The 23255-nt window shown below is 51.9% G+C and overlaps 5 protein-coding genes across 5 annotated transcripts; 2 read left to right on the plus strand and 3 right to left on the minus strand.

Annotated features, from left to right (window-relative positions):
- Nucleotides 1-412: 412 nt before the first annotated feature.
- On the minus strand, nt 413-8895 carry BO95DRAFT_405160 (putative translational activator; the record flags this gene model as incomplete). The annotated part of the gene is made up of 7 exons (XM_025583989.1): nt 8727-8895; nt 6521-8592; nt 5791-6472; nt 5544-5735; nt 1658-5485; nt 1020-1591; nt 413-970 (listed from the first exon to the last, which is right to left on the minus strand). The coding sequence occupies exons 1-7, from the start codon at nt 8845-8847 to the stop codon at nt 413-415; spliced, it is 8025 nt and encodes a 2674-aa protein (XP_025446647.1). The 5' UTR covers nt 8848-8895.
- A 447-nt stretch (nt 8896-9342) lies between these two features.
- Nucleotides 9343-14326, plus strand: BO95DRAFT_353120 (putative ATP dependent RNA helicase; the record flags this gene model as incomplete). Its single annotated transcript, XM_025582167.1, has 11 exons — nt 9343-10102; nt 10156-10819; nt 10887-11780; nt 11834-12381; nt 12484-12558; nt 12607-12664; nt 12717-12858; nt 12914-13298; nt 13363-13576; nt 13636-13975; nt 14099-14326. 11 exons carry the CDS (start codon nt 9343-9345, stop codon nt 14324-14326), a joined length of 4308 nt encoding a protein of 1435 aa, XP_025446648.1.
- Nucleotides 14327-14892: 566 nt separating this feature from the next.
- Nucleotides 14893-17154, minus strand: BO95DRAFT_478988 (NADPH cytochrome P450 oxidoreductase family protein; the record flags this gene model as incomplete). The annotated part of the gene is made up of 1 exon (XM_025590073.1): nt 14893-17154. One exon carries the CDS (start codon nt 17152-17154, stop codon nt 15022-15024), a length of 2133 nt encoding a protein of 710 aa, XP_025446649.1. The 3' UTR covers nt 14893-15021.
- A 966-nt stretch (nt 17155-18120) lies between these two features.
- Nucleotides 18121-19769, minus strand: BO95DRAFT_353290 (cytochrome P450; the record flags this gene model as incomplete). The annotated part of the gene is made up of 2 exons (XM_025582175.1): nt 18121-19607; nt 19664-19769. The coding sequence occupies 2 exons, from the start codon at nt 19767-19769 to the stop codon at nt 18121-18123; spliced, it is 1593 nt and encodes a 530-aa protein (XP_025446650.1).
- Nucleotides 19770-20764: 995 nt separating this feature from the next.
- On the plus strand, nt 20765-22618 carry BO95DRAFT_353057 (myo-inositol transporter; the record flags this gene model as incomplete). Its single annotated transcript, XM_025582164.1, has 4 exons — nt 20765-20942; nt 21074-21808; nt 21863-22053; nt 22124-22618. The coding sequence occupies 4 exons, from the start codon at nt 20765-20767 to the stop codon at nt 22616-22618; spliced, it is 1599 nt and encodes a 532-aa protein (XP_025446651.1).
- Nucleotides 22619-23255: the final 637 nt, after the last annotated feature.

The following is a 23255-nucleotide window of genomic DNA, read 5'->3' on the forward strand; positions in this document are numbered from 1 at the left end:
CTTGCTCGATTCTTCTCTTGATGGTTTCTCTGATGTTGGTTTCCGCCGACCGACCAGCACGTGACTGATAAGCTCATGGGTGTTTCTTATCTATCCGTACTCCATGGATAAGTAGATAGGGCTAGTCCAAGTCTAGACAGCCAAGTACGAATGGAGTCGACACTAAGTACCACCAAGTAAGATCATGGATACCTAGTCTAGGCATTAGTAGTACTTACCTTATGACATCGAATGACATGGACCATATACCAATAACATATGACATTCCTATAAACATAAAACATTCCTAAAACCTTCTCCTTCTTTCCTCCAAGGCTTCCCCATCAGAATCAACCTCAACCCCCGATACAAGGGTATAAATCTAATTCATGCCACTGCTAGATCAAGTCTACTTCACAACATCATCCTACCATCAATCATCTCCAAACGTCCCCTCTCCAAGATCGACCTTGCCAATGCTCCACACTTCCTTCTCGTCATCAACCTCATCATTGGACAGACCTAGCCCACCCTGTCCACCCTCCGCCTCCTTTCGCTCTCGGGCCTGGCTGGCAAGACGCAAGGCAACACGCTTAAAGTAGTCAGACATGCTCCGCTTGGGGCCCGGCGGAAGCTCAGCCCCAGGGCCAGCCATGTACTTGTCGAATACGGCACTTTCAGACTCTACCACAGAGAAGATCGCGAGGAAGGCAGCCTCCGCCGCCAACTTCACAGGGATGACCATGTCGCGCACACTGCCGAAGATGGGGGGCGCAAGGAGAGCCAGGTGCGGCCGAGTCAACTTCGGATGAAGTCGGCTGACGGTCCGCAGGACCACCAAAGCCAATCTCCGGGTATCGGAGGGCCCACCTGGCTGAATGCAAGGCGCCAACGCTTCGAAAATGGCTTTGTTGACTTCGAAGTTGCGATGCTCATCCTCAATAAGCAGATATTTACCTGCAGCCAAGACGCTGTTGTCGGAAATAAAGGGCTATCAGGAGTTAGCGCGGTCCGTGGTCCTACATGCTGGAAACACTTACATCCTTGTTGGTGACACCTTGGCAGATGACAGCCTGCGTCTCAGTGGCAAAATGCTCAGTCAACGCGGAAGGCGCCTCGACAAGCAGAGCATTGAGACCCAAAATCGAAGAATGAGAGACATTGGCTGTCAGGACTCTGTTCTTGATGAGTGGGCCTGCTGTGGCTGGTGGAAGCACCTTGACCAAAGCACCCAGAAGCTTGGCATTGGTGATAGCTACAGCGTCAGTCTGATCGCTGGCTTCGTCATCGATCAGGGCCAGAATAGCATTCTTCGAAGCTTCACTCATGTTGGCGCCGGCCTTGCCGACAACCTCTTGAAGTGCCTTCATCATTGCATTTCTCACTCCAACGTCGGGTGTCTTGGTTCCAGTAACGAGTTCCGCAATAAGAGGGTCGACCCTAGGAGTCAAAGTGATCAGGATTCCAAGGCCCTTGGCGGCCCTGTTGCGCAAAGTCTCGCTAGTAGAGTCGGCCAGACCACGGGCGAACGTCCGTTGAAGTTGGGGCAAGAATGGCTTGACAGCCAACGGAATTTTCTCCAGGAGTTTGTTAAGAGTGAAGAAGATGGCACCTGAAGTTCATCGTAAGTTAAAGGACCGAAGACAACAGCTTTGTAAGAATGAAGAGAAGGACTTACATTTGATATCCACCGACCGCTCAGACACGACACGGATAAGAGGACCCGTGATTTGCGTGACGAATATCTTCAGAGAGTCCGCACCAGTGCGATCAATGATATCGCTGATGGCAAGAGCGGCTTGAGTACGCTGCTCGACGCTTCCGTTCAAGAGACCTTGCAAGAAGATCGGCAGAACAGCGGTAATACCCTTGGGGAGGCTGAAACCTGGAAGGTTGGCGCCAGGAACGCCCACAGAACGTAACGCCTGTCGCGTGGGGATCGTAAGAACCTCCATCTCTTCCTTGCGCAGATGAGATGTAAGCTCGCTCTGTGCTGCCCATGCGGCCTTCACAACATCCTTGTCGCCGTCATCGAAAGAAATGAGCAAGACCCGGATCAAGTCTTGATGGTATCTGGAATAGTCGATTTCAGCATTCGCGAAGAAGTTCTTGAGATGAACCGCAGCAGCAGCGCGACGGACGTGGTCATCGTGCTTCAGAAGAGTCATCATGGCATTCACCATCACATTGAGACCGTCATTCTCGTCAACAGACACCAAGATGGTATCAAAAGCACTGCTGAGCTCTTGTCGAAGCTCCTCGTCGGTAGTAGACACGATATTATCCATCAGGGAGTTGAGAATCGTAGGCAGTCTACGTGTCATAGCGCTGCTTGCCACTTCCGCGAGGGAGGCGAGAGCCCGGGCATTGAATGCTGAGATCGGAGAGGTGAGAAGAGTAGGGATGAGGTTCGGCAGGATAATGTTGGCTCGCGTCTGCTCAGTGAGTAGTGTCAGGAGGGCTGACAGTGCCTGCTCTGCCTCGTCGCTGGTCCTCAACAGAAGCAAGAGATGAGGAAGGACCTGATCGACGGCCCTCTTGCCAAGAATCTGTTGTAAAGCGTCAAATGCTTCGGCGGCAGCCTCACGCACGTCCTCATCATTATCAACCAAAGCCACCCGGACAGTCGAGATGAGAACCTTCTCGTAGTCCTCAAGAGCCTCAGGAGAAGCAGAGGTGATAAGCTCTCTCAAAGCAATGCAGATACCCTGTCTCACATCCACATCGGGAGATGACTGAAGACCTTCCTCGAGGGTAGGAAGCAAAGTCGCGAGAACAGACTCTCCGGCCTTCTTGATAAGGTCTCCCAGAGCGTTGCTAGCGATGACTTTGTGCTCCATGTTAGAAGAGCCAAGGCGGCGGATGATGAGCTGAGATAGAGTGGGCACCATATCCTTGAGGGTCTTGGGCGAAGCGACAAGTGACTTCCAGACACCCATAGCGGCGCTCTTGACAAGACCGGAAGTATCGCAGCGACAGATGAAGAGCGCAGACAAGACCTTGTTCCTTCTCTCCTCTCCGAGAACTTCGAGAAGCGACTGGCCAGCTTGGGCGGCCTCTTCCTCTTCCTCTTCTGCATCGGCCCGGGCTGTGATACCAGTGATACTGAAAAGAAGGTCACCAACCAGCTCAACGGAACTCAACCTGATGCGGTAGCTATCGTCCGCAAGACCACGTTCAAGCTCCGGAAGAAGCAGGTCAATGGCCTTGGAGGAGAAGTTCTTGACCAACAAGCGACCAGCCTTGAGCGAGACCTCACGAATAGATTCGACGTCGTCAGCCAAACCAGAAAGGATTGGGGGGATGATCTTGCTAAGATAGGAAGCGAAGCTGTTTCCAAAGCAAGCGGGAAGGAAGATGAAGAGGGTCATAAAGCCTTCGCGAACAGATGGCTTCGAGCTGCTGACATTCTGCAAAATAGTAGGCAGCGTCTCCTCCAGTCTGGTAGTACCCAAGCCTGCGAGCACCTCCGAAAGAGCTTGAGCGGATCCCAGCCTATCACCAGCGCCGGTATCCGATTTGAGCGTAGCCATGAGATTGGGAATGAGATCGGGAAGGGCATCTTCTCCAAGCTTTTCAATGAGCGATCCAAGGGCTTTGGAAGCTGTAGCACGGGTAGTGGGTACAGGATCAACAATAGCCAGCTGCAGACCGGAAACGATGATCGGTAGGTGAGAGATGAGGTCTTTGCGCTCCGTAAGATGAGCCAAACTGCCAATAATCTGGGCAGATTTGCGTTTCGTATTCGACCTGTCGCCGAGACCGCGCTCGAGGATACGAACGACGAGAGCCAAGGAAGGAGCATCCAGATAATGAACGAAAGACACCTTGATGAGCGAGTCGAGAGCTTCGTCAGTGTATTTAGTGGGGTCACTCAGCGCCTTGAGGAGTACGTTGACCAGACTCTTGACTTCAGGATTGCTGATAACTTCACCGAAGCGCTGCAAGCTGCGGTTGGCTGCATTACGCACCTCCTTGTGCGTGTCATTTAAGACAACTGTTAGCGGGGGGATAATGTCAGGCAGACTGGCCGCCAGCTGCTGGGGATCCAAATAAGCCATAGCACCCAGAAGATCACAAGCTCCCTTCTGACTACGCCACTGCGTGTCATCGAGACCATCAAGAAGAGTCGGGAGAATCTGCTTGACACCATACGAGCTGAGGTTCGAGAAGCAGGCCTTAGCTGCATCGAGGCAGGCATCACGGACGTCTGCGTTCACATCTCCGAAGCTAGCGAGGAGTTGAGGGACAATCCGAATAACATATGGCTCGAATGTTCGACCAAGAATGGTCGCGAACAGTTCATATGCCAGTAAAGCACCCTGTCTCTGATGGGGCTCCTTTCTGTTCTCCGAAGCATCCTGTAGATGAGCCATGACCTGGAATTCGCGCAGCGTGGAGATACCCCGGCCACTGACAATACCAGCGAGACCATAGGCTGCACCACGTTGAGTAGCATACTTCTTAGACTGTAAAAGTTGATCCAGCATATCCTTGACATACTGTCCGCTCTGCTGAGGGCCGCAAAGTCGGATGAGGGGTGGCAAGCACCCAGAAACTGCAGACTGCACGCTTTCCGAAGGCGTAGGCAGAGTGCCCAGAAGTTTCTTAAGGACAATCTGTAGACGAGGGTCGTCTGCTTTAAGATGCTGGGCCAAGGATCCGTACAGAACAACCACAGCCTCATTGAGCAAGTCAGAAGTCTCGCTCCCCTTGTCGGATGTTTCCAATGTAGTTTCCAGAAGTTTCATCAACTCCTCCACAACCTGCTGGCCACGTGCGGCGATGACGGATCGACCACTCTCCGCCATCTGGGATCTCACCACGGAGCTCTTGTCAATCAATGGACCCCTCTCAATCAGGAAGCGCAGGAACTCAACAATCTGCTCGCCCTCAAATAAATTTGTCATAGCACCGAGCGCGAGGGCTATACCACTGCGGAACTCCCAATGGTCGGTCAAGTCCATCTTCTTGGGCATTCCGTAGCTGTCCTTCTCAGGGACCTTAGGCTGGATCTCGATTGAATACTTCGACTGCAGCTCTGAAACGATCTCATCGAAGATAGATGGGTTTGACTCAATAGCATGGGCCAAGGCGCGAGCAGCAGCACCGCGGAGATGCGAATCCTTCGAGGCGAGATAGGGAATGATCTTTCCATATGAGGAGTCATCAACCTCCAGCGCGTTTTCTTCCCAGATATTCTCAGCGATTTCTGCATTTTCTTCTACATGATCATGGCATTCTAGCCAGATGTGCTCCGAGAAATCGAGATCGGTCAAATCGATTTCAGCTTCGATGACTTGCAGCACAGATGTACGAACAGACACCTCAGAGACAATTGTGCCCTTCAACAGAACATCCAGCTCGGCTTGAGTGATATTGGATGAAATATACCGGCAGAAGTCGAAAAGGGTGTCCTTGATCAACTTATAGTGTTGAGTGTACCTTTGCATTGCTGACAGCAAGTGGTTCAGAACCTCAACCCGAGGGAGGCGTTCGTCGGTAACTGTACATATAAAATCAGTTCCACAAAATCAGGATTCAAGTCGGATCATGGGTCTTACAAGAGCTTGAATGGAAGGACAAAACTTCGATGGCAAGGAGAACTTGCTCGCCTTCTTCCCCCTTCTGTTCCTCAATGCCGTTCCGATCGAGGATCAAGAAGAGCAAGGGAAGAACGTATGCCAGTGACGAGATATCAAGAGGGCGTTGTTCAGAGGCGAACCGCAATCGATACAGAATCCTGGTTACGAGTTCTACAGGCATGTTAGTTACGTCGTATTCGAGTTCTTGCCGATAACGGTGACTTACGTCCAAGAGACTCAGATTCCATATCAGGAGGCAGATGTGTCTGACCGATCGCGCGAAGAGTTGCAATACCCACGAAAGGCCGCAACGGACCAAGCCGTGAAGAAAGCTTCTCTGCACACTTGATATAGGCCTTGGAAACGACATCACCGACAAACAAACCTGTACCAGCCTCTGCCAATGCGAGCAAGGCGCTCACAGCAGGGTTAATCCAGCCATCTGCGTCAATTGCCGGGCCACCAGCAAGACCTTGGATAATTCCAGTTCCCCTTTCGATCTTCTTGATTTCCTCAAGGACCTCCTCACGGATCTTGGACTCCTTGGCAAGCTGAGCTTTGACCTTTGCCTGCTCATCAGCAGTAAGCTTCTTTGGCTTCTGGCCTTTCTTCTCCGCCAATTGCACACGTAGCTCTTCTTCCCACTTGAGGATATTGTAGTCCTTGTTGTTCTTGTCGAAGGCTGGCTTTGATTTAGTGCTAAGGACATCGACGAACATAGTTCCCTCAGGTGTGCGTGCGATGGCGACATCAGTTGGAGTGAACTTGGAAACACGAGACACATCCAAGTCCTCCCGAATTTGGGCGACGAGTCGAGGTACCATAGCATCGGGGGCTACAAAGCTCAGTTCGCCGGCCGCGCTCCAGATAGCGGCATTCAGTCGAGGGATTTTGGACTGAACGGGATCCTACCAGCCGTCAGTAACCGATTGTAGAAGAATCAGGGCCATGCTTACCCCCTGCACGCGGGTCAATTGCTTCAAACAGTCATCTGCAAACTCGCGCACCAGATCACCCGGATCGGTACCTGTTCTGAGACACAGGGAGATCCAAGACGCATTCGGGATCAATTCAGGTCGAGAAAGGAGAAGTAAATCAACAAGCTGGCTCTTCAGATCGGCTGCGTTGTGTTCCACCGCTTGCAAGATAGACGAGGGCGGGCAAATGGCCTTTAGAACGAGATGAAGGTGTCTTTCGCTTTCGGGACCCGCAGAGATGGGCGCGGATTCCTTCTCGCCTGTTCTGAAAGCAAGAATCCAAGCCCATAAGCCATTAATGATGATCCGGCTGGTGCCAGCCACATTCTTCAAGTATACCTCTGTCAGTGCACGAGCAGATTCATCACGGAAGCTAGTGTGAAGTGCAGGGGCAGTGATGCTGTAAATGAAAGCCTGGGCCCATGCAGTCTTAGCTGCATCTTCGGCGCCATCAAACTTGGAGCTAGTGGTGACTGCAGTAAGTGCTCTCACAGCCCACTGGATCTCAGCTTGAGAAGTCAGCTTAGAATATGCCTTGGGGTTAAGCAAGAATGACGGCTTGGGGTTGAGCACCGTCGCCTGTGCGATAGTCTCGTCCCAAGCTGCCTTATCGAAGCTTGCGAGGGGAGAAGAGCGCTCCAATAGGGCAAGGTAAATATGAGCTGTGGACAATGATCCACCCTGAGCAGAAGGCAATGGGTTGGAGAAGACCTCATTGTATAGTTCTTTCATTTTGCCCAGATACTTGTTGACGAGCGGTTCAACCTCAGCGCTTGCCAAGGTCGACGCTTCTACCTGCCAGAATACCTCACTGACATTGAGCTGCCAAAGCTTCTTGAACGGTACGCGCTTGTCGGAAGACCCCTTCACAATTGCGCCGACGACATCGTCGTTGACCTTGACCTTGGAGTGTACAAGGAATGTCAGATGCTTGCAGAACGATTTGATTTCCTGTTCCAAGGCGGCTTCATTGGATTCACGCGAGAAAACAGGGACAAGACCTTGGACCACTTCTTTTGAAATATCGACGGAAGGCAGGATAGCAGCAATGGCTTGGGCGTACACGGCACGTTGTTCCGGATTGGTGATTTTTTGAGTCTTGAGAGGACCAACGACTTCGCTGGTGACCTTGAGCAAAAGGGTGTCACTCTTTGACTTCGAAAGCAGTGCCTCAAAGGAACGGACGGCGCCTTGTCTGATTGCGGGGTTGGCTGACTTCATACTCGACAACAAATGCTTCAAGAGTCGAGTATGTAGAAGCTCCGCAAGATCAAAATCATCTGGCAGGGAGGAGCAGAGAGATGGAAGCAAGCCGCTGAATACCACTTCGGGGGACCGCAGCATGGCCTTCTCAAAGGGCGGCGTCAACTCAGACGCAACATCTTCGTAGGTAACAAACGCAACGAAGAAGTCACCCAATGCATCGGCGACATGCGAAGGCGGAGCGGACTTGGAACCGACTAGTTCTTTGGTGTAGAAGGCGATGATGGCTTTCTTTTGTTCCTCCAGGATCGGCTTCTTGGTCGGAAGACGAGCGCAGACTCCGGAGATGACGCCAAGGAAAGGTGCATTCTTTTGACCCGCGGTAGCGTCGCTGGTCAATCGCTGAACAGACTGACGAATTGCATCCTCACCCCAGGTAGCGGAGCCAAAGACTGCACGTAGCGCACGTCTAGTGACTCGAAGGGCGGAGATTTTCACAGCCTGCTTGGAACCAGCAGCAGCCAGACAAGTATCTAGAGCTCTGGCGTCCACCGCAATCGTGTCCAGAGCGGCAGAAAGCGGCGCCGCGGGATCTTCAGCCACAATTTGTAGCACAATCGAGCACCATTCGACAAGAACCAAAGCCGGACCGGGAGCCAGTGGTTTCGTAGCCTCATTCTGCAATTTTTGGGTGAAATATTTTAGATCTTCGGTCGGGACCGGAGCCTTGAGCAGCTCGCGGAGGCATTGCTGAACGGCCTGACGAGAAGGACGGTCGACATAGCGAGGATAAGTTGTGAATAGAAGGCCAATGACAGGCTGACGGATTTGAGAGGGTAATGTAGAAGCTGATGAAGCGAAAGCGCACAATTAGCATCTCCATAGAGCAGACGTGGTGAAGGAATGGGCAAAGCTGGACTGGAGGTTGGGCTGGTGGGCTTTTGCCGAGAGGACGAGAGGACTGGCAACACTGAACACTGACCAATTCTATCGCGGAGCTCCTGGAGAGCACGGATTCTGCGAGCAGTCGAACTCGAAAAGAGAACGACCTGCAAACTCTCCAGGTTGCCGGAATCCACCTGTTCCCATGGGAAGTCGTCCATGTTATGTGGTGGACTGGAGCATGCCGGCGTGACAAGACAACGGGCAGACACACGCACAAACGAATGGGGGGCCGATGATGTTGTCATAAAAGTTTTGCGGCGGTTGTGGGGAGGGGGAGGGGAGGGACTCGGGAGGGGAGCCAGCCCTCCCGTACAGTAAGTACTGTACAGTACTAGTTACCTTATAGCAACAACCTTGGTAACTTCCTACTCTCCAACTCTTGTGCGCGCAGTCAGTCCCTCCCGACCGGACAAGGCTATGACGATATCTCTCTCTTTCCAACCTTTCAGTCTCGACTCACTATTCAAAATATGTCCTTGGACTAATCTTAACCTTAAAACTAATTTCTCCAAACTCCAGTCGAACAACAGAACCAAATCGCCATCCCATTGACCGACTGGCCTCTCTCCGTTCCTCCCTCTCTCTCTCTCGCTCTCTCTCGCTCTCTTTCGCTCGCCCGCTTCCCCTCCGTCCCCTCTCACCCACCCGCCATCATGCCGCCCAATAATAGGAAAAAAAAGAAAGCTGTTTCTAATCCGGCTCGAGGTTTCGCAACGGTCTCAGTACCCTCTAAGCCCAAATCTACAGAACCTTCACTACCGCCCTCCACTGTGGAATCCAAGTCCGTATCGGAAAGTGACCGTCCTACTCCCGCCGAAAACCAGCAAGCGACCACAAACAGCGACAAGGACAAGGCACCTTCGCTCCAGGACTATACCCCCGAAGAACTTGAGAAGCATTTGGAGGAAGCTGAGCTGCAGCTCCTCGTGGAAAAATACGCATCGAAATGCAGGAATGACGCAGCCAGACAGGTTACTAAGCTGGACACCGAGCGGAGGGTACTTCGGCAACAAGCCGCCTCAATCAATCTCTTGGAATGGCTGCCCTCGGACGTTTTGAATACCATATTGAGCCTGGTCGAGACCGAGGAGCGCGAGCTCAACCCCGTTCCAAGCCGGGATTCCAGCTCGAAGAAGCCCATCCCGGAAGAAGAGTTGTATATGAGACTGTGGACACTCAAGGAGACCCTTGTTAAACTCGGCTTTTCAGAAGAGAAAGTTGATGAGGCCTTAAAGCATCTACTGCTGTATTTCCCCGGTAATTTCACATCCACAAACAAAGAGGTGGTCTGCAACCTGGACGAGGCTCTAGATTGGCTGGCCTTGCACTGCGACCCCAAAGAACTACCTTCTTACACCCAGACTAATACCCAACAACGAAGCGAGCTCGATAAGAAAATCTCTTGGATCACTGGTAACCTTAGACGCTTGGTATTGCGTAAGGATCGGATGGCTAACTGGCACCAGATCGTGAGCCATCACAAGCTTCTACCCCAGCACAGACTCAAAGTGATAGCAGAGCGCAGAAGCCTAAGAGCGTTGTAAAAGGATCAAGTCCCTCGCAGTCGTATGCCTATGATTCGGACAGCTCCCTCGATCCTGATACTTTGACCCCCAAGTACCTGGAGCTGCAAACCCGGCTTTACGAGCTGCGGCCAGAACTTTTCGACCAGCCCAAGAAAGGCAAAAAGGGAAGCCGTAAATCTACTGCAACTGATAGTCAGGACCCGCAGGCAGCGAAAGTGCAACGCAAAATTGCCAGTATTGAAAATGATGTACTCTTTGACCGGCATGAGGCCGAGTACAGGTGGAGGGAAAAGCTTGACGACTTGCGAAAGGAAGCAGCTTTTGCTCGCCGAACCGAGCCTGAAGAGAAGGCTCCGGTCGAAGAGGTCACCGAAAAAGAGCAATCGGAGGAAAAGAAGGCAGAGCTAGATGGCGATGCAGCACCGCTGGACGGTATCGGAGAAGACGCAGATTTACTAGGCGACATGTTTGGGTCTGAAGAACCCACTATGGAATTGGGTGTGATTACGGAAGAGCTGAACAAGGCTGCGATCGAAATTCGCGACTTTGGAAAATGGTCTGGACTCAGCCCTCGACGAGTCCTGGAGGAGACCTGCAAGGCAAGGTAAGTTCATGCGCTCTTCTTCATGGACCTGGATGATGGGATAAGCCGGTTTACGAAATGCTCTCAGAGATACCGGATGCAAAGTAACGTACAAAGACTGCTCATCATCATCGCATATGAATCGACACGCGGTTGAAGTGCGGTGGTCTAAACCCCAAGAGATCCCCTTCCGATTTCAATGGAAAAGTACTACACACAACTCGAACTCATATGCCACGTTCGTCTCAATGGATAAAGTGGCAACCCCCACATCGCAGCAAGCTGAAGCATTTGTCTCAACCCTGGCTCTTTTCATTCTGTTTCCTCAGACCTCCAAAGAGGGCAAAGCTTATCTGCGTCTTCCTGCCGTATGGCGAGATCTTTATACAGAATTCGCCAACGCAAAGAAGTTGCAAGAAGATGAAGCTGATAAGAAAACGGTGAAGACTTTGAAAAAGCTACTCCAGGAAAATCATGGCACATTTGAAGATGACGTTGTCCTGTCAGATAATTTCCGGCGCAGGAACGGAACTTCCAGCAAGCCAGAGTCTCCCGTCCGTGGAGCCGGCGCCAGGGATGGCTCAGAGCCTGATGTGGAATTGATGAGGATCTGGACTGAGAAGTCCTCTACCGCATCATTCCAGTACATGGTTCAGGGCAGGATGAACCTGCCCATCTGGAATTTCCGGGACGAGATTTTAAACACTCTAGATACACACCGCGCGCTTATCATTTGCAGCGAGACGGGAAGTGGTAAAAGTACCCAGATCCCGTCATTCATATTGGAACATGAGATGCAGCAAGGCCGCCCTTGCAAAATTTACGTCACAGAACCGCGCAGAATTTCCGCCATATCACTGGCTCGACGAGTCAGTGAGGAGCTTGGGGAAAATAAGAACGACGTTGGGACAGCTCGCTCTCTTATTGGATTTGCTGTCAGGCTGGAAAGCAAAGTCAGCCAGGCCACGAGGCTTGTGTTTGCGTATGTCGCTCTTCCCTATATTTCGCCGAGTGCTTTCGACTGACCTTTGGTAGAACCACGGGAGTCGTGGTGCGTATGCTGGAGCGTCCGGACGATTTCCGAGACATCACACATGTCGTTCTTGATGAGGTTCATGAGCGTTCTATTGACAGTGACTTCCTTCTCATCGTTCTCCGCCGACTGATGGTGAGAAGACCTGACCTGAAGTTGATACTGATGTCGGCTACACTTGAAGCACAACGCTTCTCGACATACCTGGGCGGGGTCCCTGTGCTGAATATACCTGGGCGGACTTTCCCTGTAGAGATGAAGTTCTTGGAAGACGCTGTTGAGATGACTAATTATCGACTGCTTGAGAATGAGTCGAATGGTGTCTTGGACGAAGACTCAGATGAGTTGGCGTCTGAGATGGCTCAAGGTGAGGCAGCGGGTGGCGGTCTTTTATCAACGCTTGACGGGTACTCGAAGCAGACCCGTGAAACCATCCTGAATTTCGACGAGTATCGCCTCGATTATCAACTCATTAAGCGCCTTGTCGCCAAAATCGCCACATCGCCCGACATGACTCATTACAGCAAAGCTATTCTCATCTTTATGCCCGGTATGGCTGAAATCCGCCGCCTGAACGACGAGATCCTCTCCGATCCCACTTTCCAGCAAGGCTGGATTGTGCATGCCCTGCACTCTTCCATTGCCAGCGAAGACCAGGAGAAGGCTTTTGTCGTGCCTCCAGAGGGCATGAGAAAGATTGTGATTGCCACCAACATAGCTGAAACAGGTAATAGTCATAGATTCTGACTACCGTAATTGTACTAACCAGGGCCAGGTATCACGATTCCGGATATCACTGCTGTGATCGATGCAGGCAAGGAGAAGACCATGCGGTTAGTATCGAGTTTGCAACAAGCATGTCGATCCCCCTCTAATGAAAAATAGGTTTGACGAGCGACGTCAACTTTCACGACTTGTGGAAGCATTTATCTCACGCGCTAATGCGAAACAACGTCGAGGACGAGCTGGACGAGTACAGAACGGAATCTGCTTCCACATGTTCACCAAATATCGGCATGACAACGTAGTATGTGTTCCATGATAACCAGATTAGCTTTTACATGCTAATCTTCTGATTGCAGCTTGCGGAACAACAAACGCCAGAGATGTTGAGGTTGTCTCTCCAAGACTTGGTACTGCGAGTCAAAATATGCAAGCTGGGCGAGGTGGAACCTACCCTACTAGAAGCGCTCGATCCACCCTCATCCAAGAACATTCGCCGTGCGATCGACTCATTAAAGGAAGTCAAGGCTCTGACGAATGCAGAGAATTTGACTCCTCTCGGAGTGCAGCTGGCCAAATTACCATTGGACGTGTTCCTTGGAAAGTTAATCATTCACGGCGCCTTCTTCCGGTGCTTAGATGCTACCGTCAGCATTGCAGCCATTCTTTCGTCCAAGTCACCTTTCGTCAACACGATGGGATCCAATACGCAGAAAGATATAGCTAGACTGTCATTCCGCAAAGGTAAGCTACTCACGGTACCCTGAGCTCCTCGAAACCAGACTAATAGAACTCTTTTCCTGTACAGGTGACTCGGACCTCCTGACAGTATACAATGCATACTGCTCTTGGAAACGCACAAGGAACACACCTGGTGCAAACGAGTACGCGTTCTGCCGGAAGAACTTCCTCAGCTCACAAACATTGCTCAATATCGAAGACATCAAAATGCAATTGGTAGTGTCAATTGCTGACGCCGGTCTCTTGACCCTCGACCCGATACAGAAGGCTGCTTTGAATAGGTAAGCTAGTGGACCCCCCTCAAACTTCATTGTGGTTCAAGCCTCACTAACTTGGAAAGATCGCGCTACGGCGGCCGCAATCGACAATTCTTCGTCATTCCTGAAGAATATGACACCAATAGCATCAACGACACGGTCGTCAACTCGGTCATATCTTGGAGTTTCTATCCAAAGCTGCTCACCCGTGAAGGCAAAGGCTGGCGCAACGTCGCCAACAATCAATCCGTTACCCTTCATCCTACTTCTGTCAACCGCAACCCGGACCCATCTTCCCCCCCTCTCAAATGGCTTTCTTATTACAACATCATGCAGGGCCGTAACCGAAATTACAATGCTTTTGAAACAAGCGTTGTCGATGACTTTGCCATTGCCATACTCTGCGGAGAACCTGAATTCAAGGTGCGTTTCTCACTCCCCTTTGTGGATCATCCCACTACCTGGCATGGGGCCATACGCCATCGCCAATGATTTTCTCACCTTGACTATACACACCGAGCGAGGGAAGGTTAACACCCGTTCTAGATGTACTCCGGCGTCATCTCCATCGACGCCAACCGCATCCGCTTCTCCATCCGCGACTGGAAAGTCATGCTGGCGCTGAAACTCCTTAGCGCCCGTCTGCGCGAGATCCTGCAGGCGACCTTCCGCGAGCCCCAAAAACTCACCTATCCTTCCTACAAGCAGCAACAGTGGATTGCGATCTGGCAACGGATCTTTGAGCAGGCGCATGCTGCCAAACGAATCCCTTAAAGTTTATAGATTCTTGCTTTCTAGAATCCCGTGTGGAGAATCTTTCGAAGTTTGTCTTTCTTTTGTTTTTTAAATCTTTCTCCCCTTCTTCTTTTCTGTGCAGATATAGCTGGAGTGGACGGTGGCTTATATGAGTTTGGAAAATAAAATGGGCTCTTGTTTCCGTTTCCATGGTGCGTGTCCGGGTTTTTGGTACAGTACATACGCGCGAAGGGGTTGTTGGCGACTGTATACATCATAAGACCTTTTGCTCTCGCTTTTGCGTCCTCGTTTCTGGTGGAATCATTTTTTGTTTCAACTTTTCTTCTGTTTTCTTGTCCAAGGCAAAAGTTATTCAAATTCTTGAAGATGGTTGGACGGTTTTATAGATGAGATACACGCTTTCTATTCACATCTACAAACTGAGTTCATCTTGCGCTGTACATGATCGGCCTGCAAAGAGAACATAATGAAGCGAGGTGCATGGATTGAATGATTTCTTAATAGGTATACTACACTTCATAGTTGCAAGTGGCCAGTTTGGTCATTTCGTCTGTCTTTCCCTAAGCACTGCCAACAATTTCATTCCACCTACAATATACTGGTTCTCATACTTGATCGAAACGCTACATCTGATTCTTTACTCATGAGAAAATATCCGTAAGACCACAAAAAGCTGAAACCCTGCTGAAATTTAGAGCACGAGATTCAACCACCTAGCCCCAAACATCTTCTTGCCACTTCCCCTTCCTCTTGAAGGCTTTACTCCAATCGTTCCACTCCCCATCACTCCATCCCTTCGTCTTCCGCATGGCCTGGCCGACTGTCTTCTCCACCTCGCGCGCCATTCCTGCCCGCCCGCATAGGTACACGTTCGCGCCCTCCTCGATCAGCCTGATCACGTCTTCGCCGTGCTCCCCGACCCGATCTTGAACGTATTGGCGAGGCGTCTCCTCGTGCCGGGAGAAAGCCGTCACGATGCGGAGACGGTCACTCAATGCGGTTTGGAGAGCTTCCAGCTCTTCGCGATAGATGAAGTCTTCATCGGGCCGCCGGCAGCCGAAGAATAGGATCATCTCCCCGACATCACGGCCGACCTGCTGCAGCTGGCGGCGCTCGGCGATAAAGGCCCGGAAAGGGGCCAAGCCAGTTCCGGCGGCGACCATGATGAGCGGACAGTTGGCTAGGCGAGGTAGCTTGAATTTGCTCTTGCGGAGGTGAGCGAGGACTTGGCCGCCCTCGAGCGCATCGCTGGGGCCGGAGAGGTAATAGGTGAGGCCGTGAGGGTGAGCACCGGTTGCAGCGTCGCAATAGTGCTCCGACAAGGCGAGGAGGTAGTTGGAGGTCACGCCATGGATGATTTCTGTGGGGTTCTCGGGGACGGGGCTTGAGGCGACGAGGACGGTGATGGAGGGTTTGCGAGGGGAGAGAACACTACTTGATGAGATTGAGTAGTAGCGGGGCTGGATCGGGGACATGGTTTCAACAAGATAGGACAGGGGCAGTTGCGTCCAGATCTGACCGGGAGCGGCCAGCTGAAGAAGACGGCCAAGATTGACATGGGTGCGACGAAGGAAGTCAGCGTATGCGGCCTTGTCTTGGCCAAGGCGAAGCAGAAACGCCTTGGCTTCTGGCGTGGGAGCAAACGGGGCCAGCCCCAGAACTTGGTCTCGGTTGACCGGCGCTCCGATCTCAAGGTAATAGCGAAAGAGCGCAGCGGGGGTCGTAGGCGTGGGGATCTTGACTTTGGTGGCTGCGTCCACGGATCGGATTACAATGGGCACATGGCGACGGTCCGTGCGGCCCAGCACTTGTAGTAAACGCTCGACCTCGACGTCAGGGTTGCCAGGCCATATGGCTAGGTGGTCACCAGTCTTGTAGGTAAATTCTGGCTGACGAGTTAGGTCTAGGTCCAAATGCAGGCAATCGCGGTCCGCCGTCGAGAAAAGCTGCCGCGCGCTGGACACAGGAAGGGCGCGTATGGCGGAGCACTGAGCAGACACCTTGCCTGAAGGATCGCGAGCATCTGGTACACCATGATGGAGGTCGATGGGCTCCAGTGATTCATCTTCGTCCACTGTCAATGTGGGTAGGTATTGAGCTTCGCCTTCCTCAAAGCCCAGCTGGGTGCGGCAGGCAGCGAAGAGGTCGTCCTTCCAGCTGATAAAGTCCTCTTGCGTGGTACCTTCAGCATCATTGGCTCTGCCTACAGACAGCAATGATTGAGCACCGCGCTGATCCAAAGCCTGGACAACCACGTCAACGACTCGGTTGTAGAACTTGTAGTTGCTGTTGCCCAGCCCGAAGGCGCAGTAGCGGAAATTGGATAGTGATCCCTCGGGAGCCTTCTGAATCCAATCCCAAAATTCCGCTGTGTTGTCACTCGGATCCCCCTCTCCATATGTAGAAAGCAGAAAAATGGCTATTTTGGAGTTTGGAATCTCGCGGATTGAATCTGGGTCATAATCTGACAGATCTGCCGTCATGGTGGACTGCTGGAAGCGCAAGGCGATCTCGCGTGCTAGGCGATGAGCAAAACCCTCTGCAGTCCCCGACTGGGAGCCCCAAAAGACGACAATGTTTTTGTCCGCCTCAGCGAGCTTCTGGGCAATATTGCGTGTTTCTTGATGTGCGTTAGTGCCGGATGCACCGCCCATCTTCAACTGAGGACGCTCATAGAGCAAATGACGGTAGGGGTCAGGCTGATCCCAGAGCACACCACGCGATAGATAGGTAGCAGCGGCCATCGACAGGACCGTCAAGGCGACATAGTCGGCGGTCCCAGTAGGGGTCAAGCACCTGGCCAGCTGTTGCAAGGCTTCAGGTGAAAGATGCCATGGGGCACTCATGCTGGGTGAGTGGAAGGTGATGGATGATGGTGTCTGATCAAGATGGTTCAAAAGGTGGGAAGCAATGCTTTCTTAAAAGCCTCACCGCAGCCAAGTCTTACTCAAGCCATCCTACTGGCTTGAATTGGTACTGTAGGTCTATGAGGAGGCCGGGTCGGCATTTGACGGCCTTTCTCCATCTGTAGACGGGGCGGAGCGGAGAGGTGTGGAGAGAGGCGAGGGGGTATTGGCGAAAGGCGGGGAAGAAGCGGGGAAGGCGAGAGATTTTCAAAATGGAAAACAAGGAGGTTTGCAGGTGGAGGTTTGGAGAGCATGAGTTGTCCCTGCTGGTGTGTGAGAACGATGACACTTTCACTTCCACTCCATTATTGTGGAAGTATCCTCTCCGTAAAGGAAAGGGAGATATTCCCCGCTCACGGACAATATTTCCTCCCCTGGCCTCTGCGCACCCGCGCCAGTTATTTACCTTTACCCCATTGGGACAGACCGTCTTTATCCTGTCTCGGACACTTTCTCCCCTCCAGGCTCAAAGTTCATTCAACACTTCCTCTCCAGTCTCCACCATCCATCCATCCATCCATCATCATCATCCCCACGGGGAACCTTTGCAAATCCTTCCCATGCATATTACATGCAGAATACTGTGGCATTGAGCTATGTCCGTGCACGTCGATCTCTCGAACAAAGATTACACAACAGGTCATTCTCCAACTGATCTGTCTCGCTCGGGCATGTACTGTAGTGGTGCAACACCACCTAGGCATAGAAGGGTTTCTGCAGGAATTGATCTTCGATTTCCAATAGTTACACTGCGATCAATCTATGCAATAAGCTTGTGTGAGGCAAGCGACAACAAATAATAGTCATCAGTCATCAATTGGATCATCCTATGCCTTATGCCTCGAAATCTAAGGTGAAAAGGTAATGTGAGAAGACGCAAAACAGTTGGAGCAGAAAGAAGACTAACTACGAGTCATGCATCGGTACTTCTCGCCGCCAAATCTTCACAGGCATATCACCCAAAATAAGATTCATCGTCTCCTCTCGCTGCAGTTCCCACTCCGGAGACGGCAAGGCGAACTCATACCGGCGTACCAAGGTCGCCAGAATCTTGGCCTGCTCTAGGTACGAGATATTGCGTCCAATGCATGAACGGGCGCCAGCCGAGAAGGCAATGAAGTACGGCTGCAATGCTTTCCCTTCCTCGCCCAACCAGCGCTCCGGGATGTACTTGTCGGCTTTGCGGAACGCTCTCTCATCTCGATGAGCCACAAACGCCGACATGCTGACGGAGGTGTTGCCTGGGACCCACTGGCCAAGGATCTCCATTCCCTCCGGTGGCGTTTCGCGCGGCAATCCGTGAGAAGTAGGTGGGAAGATACGGAGCGACTCGTCCAGACATGCCCGTAGATAAGGCAGGTGCTTCACTTTGTCGTATGGCGCAATGATCTCGTCCGGTTCAAGGACGGCGTCCACTTCAGCTCGCAGCTTCTGCAGACATTTGGGGTTCTTTAGCAGCTGGTACATCACGTTGGTGATGGCGATGGCGGTGGTCACACTGCCCGCGTTCATCATGATATTGACCTCAGCCAGCACCTCGCCCCATTCGAGTTGGTTGGCACGGCCGTTCTTGTCCTCCATCAATGCTTGGAAGAAGTCATCCAGTCGCTCGCCTTCTTCGTACCGTCGCAGCCGCTCGGTTCCGCGACGCCAGATGATGTTGTCCCAGTGATCGGAGGACTGTTGCATGCGCTTGAAATACGGGATCACGTTCACCAGCCGGTTGAGGGCCGGATACCACTCGTAGTTCCAGAGGATGAGTGATTGTTTTCGCGCTGTAGGGTAGAGAGCCTCACGCAGGGACACCTCATACGTGCTACCATCCTTGCGCTCCGCCACGCAGAGATCATGTCCTTGATCTAGGAAGCCCAGCTTCTCTGACAGACCAATGTCGGCAATGGCATCTAAAGTGAAAAGGTTTGTCCACGCCCGGAGATCCAGAGTCAAGTCAGCTCGATCGGGTGCTTGCTTTCCCGCTGCCACTGCTGCGGACGGAGCTGCGGTGCACACACGGTCAAAGTGTGCGACCACCTTCTCGCACTTGTCGCTGACCTTGTGCTCCCATGTCTCCAAATTCTTCAAAGCGTATGCCGAAGACAGAACTTTGCGCTTCCGGGCGTGATCTGGCTTGTCCACGACATCGGCCAAATGATAATGAGTGCCTGCCGTGATGACGTACGACGGGTCCTTGATGCACTTGGTGTTGTGTCCATAGATGTCCTTGATGGCGCGCACGTCTCCGTATGACAGCATATTAGGGCCTGTGCGGATAACGGGCTTCTCCCGGTGTAGCTCCATCAGCTCGCGAGAGCGGAATCCACGTGAAGCCATGAACATGAAGGGGATTACAGACATCCCTGAGATGGGAGTCAGATTAGGATATTTCCGCAGCCCTTTAAAGAGGTTAGCGGTTATGAACCTCGACGAGTTTTGTGTCCCTGATGCCTACCTTTCGAATCGCGGAGGTACTGCATAAATGGCCAAATGAAAAGATACAAGATGCCTACCAGCCCGACCACAAAAGCATACGGCGCAACGCTGAACATAGACAACATATCGGTGGCCATGGTTTCCACCGTTCTCTCGGTTGAAGAAGGTCTGTAAAATGAAGAAAGGGTGATCGAGCCCCAAGGGGAGACTAGTTGTCTGCGAAGATCAAGCCCGAGTCAGATTGTATGCCAGCTGGTTTGCTTGCCAGGGTGCTGGGAGGTGCTACTTATAACCTCAGAAGCAAGAAGTGGCATTCGCACAGTTTTGAGTATCCGACGAGGTGCTGAGCATCTTGCTGAAATCAGAGACCGACTTGCCCGTACGGTGAAACCATGGGTGAGTACCACAAGGGTCTCGCCTGTGATGGGGTAGATGACCATGTCATCATCTACTGTCTCCTCTTTTCTTCTCCACCTTCACTTTTCCGAACATCATCGCCATCGTTCCCGAACGCAAGCAGCAGGTCGGGGAAAACTACCCTTCGTGGCAACCAGCAAGAGCGGGAAAAATTTCCCCCTTGAATTTGACACACTCCGGGATAAAAAGCCTCGTTGAACTCAAACAACGAATCAAAACCAATCCACCGAGGCCGGTTTCTTCAAGAGCGGAAGGCATATCCTTGGTCGAGGTCCAGTCCTGGTTATTGTCTCCCTGGTCCTCCAAAGTCCTTGATCGACAAAGAGGATCCAGGCGGCATTTGAGAACTATGACCCTGATTGGCGAAGCAGCGAATAAAGTCGCCGCGATATAGAGCAAGTAACAGGCATCTGGGGAAATCCGGGGTATTCTGTCTACCATGGAACCGTGCCGAGCCATGAAGCAATACCCGAAACTTTCCCCCATCTGAGGGGGAATGAACATGGGTACTGTCAAGAATGTCGCTGCCCCCTCACGACCAGCCAACGATGCTCAGCGTAAATAAGCCCGAGGATTTCGTCAATCTGGTCTATTCCTATTTCTGGTCGAGGTGTCTCTGCGCCGAATGTAGATTGATCCGTTGGGATTGTTCAACCTAGACTGCTCAGGAGCACACAGTGTTCTACTCTACCCTCATTCTACCATGGCTGCCGCCGAAGAACTTCCTAAAAAGTCATCAAACGACGAGTTGAAGCCACATGTGTTTCATGACGAGAACCTGGTGGTCAGTAACGGCCTAGATGACTCTATTGAGTCAACGCTGCCGGGCAAAGCTATCTGGTTGATAGCGTGCACTGTCTCTATGGGGGGATTCCTCTTCGGTGAGCATGATATCCAGTATCCCGTTGTGTTGTTCGGCAACGGCAGCAATGGAATTATTTCCCTCTCCTGAGCTTCAGGCCCCCTTGCGTTCAGCAGATGTACTGACCACTTCTTATCGGGGCTATTGCAGGCTACGATACTGGTGTCATTTCGGCCGTGCTTGTCAATCTGGGAGATGATTTGGGCCAGACAATTTCGTCCAGTGATCAGGAATTGATTACTTCTATCACGTCTGGAGGGGCCCTCATCGGCGCGGTCCTCGCCGGCTTGACTTCCGACAAGTATGGGCGCAAGCTAGCCATCTACGTTGGCTGTGCTGTCTTCTTCGTGGGGACGGTCTTGCAAGTTGCATCATTCTCTCTGGCACAGATGGTGGTTGGTCGATTGGTCGTTGGCTTTGGTGTAGGTGAGGCAGCCATGATCGTGCCTCTCTACATTGGAGAGATGGCTCCGGCCCGGTATCGCGGTCGAATGATCGTGTTTGACAACATCTGTGTGACATTTGGACAACTCATTTCCTATGCCCTCGGAGCTGCGTTTACCAACATCTCCCAAGGATGGCGATACACCATTGCTATCGGTGCTGTGCCGGCTGTTGCCCTCGCGGCTACAATGCCACTCTGCCCTGAGACTCCCCGACAGCTGGTCTCCCATGGCCGAGACGAGGAAGCCAGAAAGGTCATCGCGCAGATCTTTCCTCGGGCAACGGATCAGCAGGTTGCCGCCAAGATCCAGGTAATTCGACATAGTATTGAAGAGTCCTCGGTATCGGTGTCAGAGAAGAGTCTGTGGTGGCAGGCCAAGCAGCTCTTTACCGTGGGAGAAAACTTGCGCGCCTTGATCACTGCCTGTTCCGTTATGGCCGGTACGTCCTTCCCTTGTCTCCTGGCCTTGGAAAGTCCACGCTGACGCACGTTAGTCTCACAACTCGGAGGATTCAACACGTTAATGTACTACTCTGCCACACTTTTCTCCCTGGTTGGTTTCAACCAAGCAACGGCCGTATCCATTGTGGTTGGGGCAACAAATTTCATCTTTGGCTTTCCCAACTTCGCCTTCATTGACCGATTTGGCCGACGATTGATGCTGCTGGTCACACTTCTAGGGATGGTAAGCAGTATCTTTTGCTGACTTCACTTTTGCGTATCTTCTTGCGTTCCTGACGCCAAGCCATCTATAGTCTCTCTCGCTGGTTGTCGTTGCCGTCGTCTTCCATTGGATCCCTGTCAACTCGGACCTCAGCTTTTCCGGCCCTCGTGAGATGACCTGGGCAAGTATCATCCTGCTGGTTGCCCTCATCATCTACATTGCCTTTTATTCTGCCGGCGTCGCTCCCATCTCATGGGTCGGCACCGAGTTCTTGCCGCTAAAGGTGCGGGCTCTCGGGACCATGGTCAACACTGTCACATGCTGGGGCTGTAACATTGTCATCTCATCGACGTTTCTGTCAATGATGAAGGGCATGACTCCAAGCGGAGCCTTTGGCTTCTACGCGGGGATATGCTTCCTGGGATGGCTCTTTGCGGTCTTCTGCTATGCCGAAGTGCACAATATGCCCCTGGAATCAGTGAGGGAGATCTACACGGACGGCTTCGGAGTCCAAAAGGCCAAAAAGATCCAGAGACAATTGAGGCAGATGCGGCAAGATGAAGAGCTCGCCAGACAGACAGAATAAGCTTCCCGAGCCGGGGATGCTACACCCTTGACTAACTTGCATCATGCGATCCCCACGATCAATCCGAAGTTGAACCGCCATTGACAGCGTTTGCCGTGGACACACTCCTGGGGAGGTCACGACTAGTTATTTGCAGCAGCATCTACAGCAGACCTATCGAATCCAAGCGCGGAATCTGCGCGACCGGGGCGCTCTGCGCAACAGAATTTTCTCATGCACTAGATTATGGCAGCTCTTTTCTTTTTTTTTTTCCTAATCTCAGGTGGAATGTCAGGTACACGCAGCGAGTTTCTTGTTTCTTCCTCCACTTCTTCCCCTTCCTTCTATCTCTTGTCCGCAGTACACTCACCATCTTGTATTCTATTCCTTCTCTAGGCCTACTCACGATTTCATGACATTGATGATTCTATCGAGCAGTTCACACATCTCTTTCCGTTCAATTTCCCCTGCATGTACGAATGGTATGGACGTGCAGTGCATACTATACTTCACTTTTCACTTCCACCCATGTAATATCGCTATACTGTACATTTACTGTACGTTAAGCGGCGCAGTCGCCGCACACCGGTTGATGTATGTAGTTGCAATAGCTAGCAATCATCTTGCACTGGTAGCCAACATGTTTCAGAAGCACATA

The sequence above is a fragment of the Aspergillus brunneoviolaceus genome (genome assembly GCF_003184695.1).
Source record: "Aspergillus brunneoviolaceus CBS 621.78 unplaced genomic scaffold BO95scaffold_6, whole genome shotgun sequence".
NCBI lineage: Eukaryota > Fungi > Ascomycota > Eurotiomycetes > Eurotiales > Aspergillaceae > Aspergillus > Aspergillus brunneoviolaceus.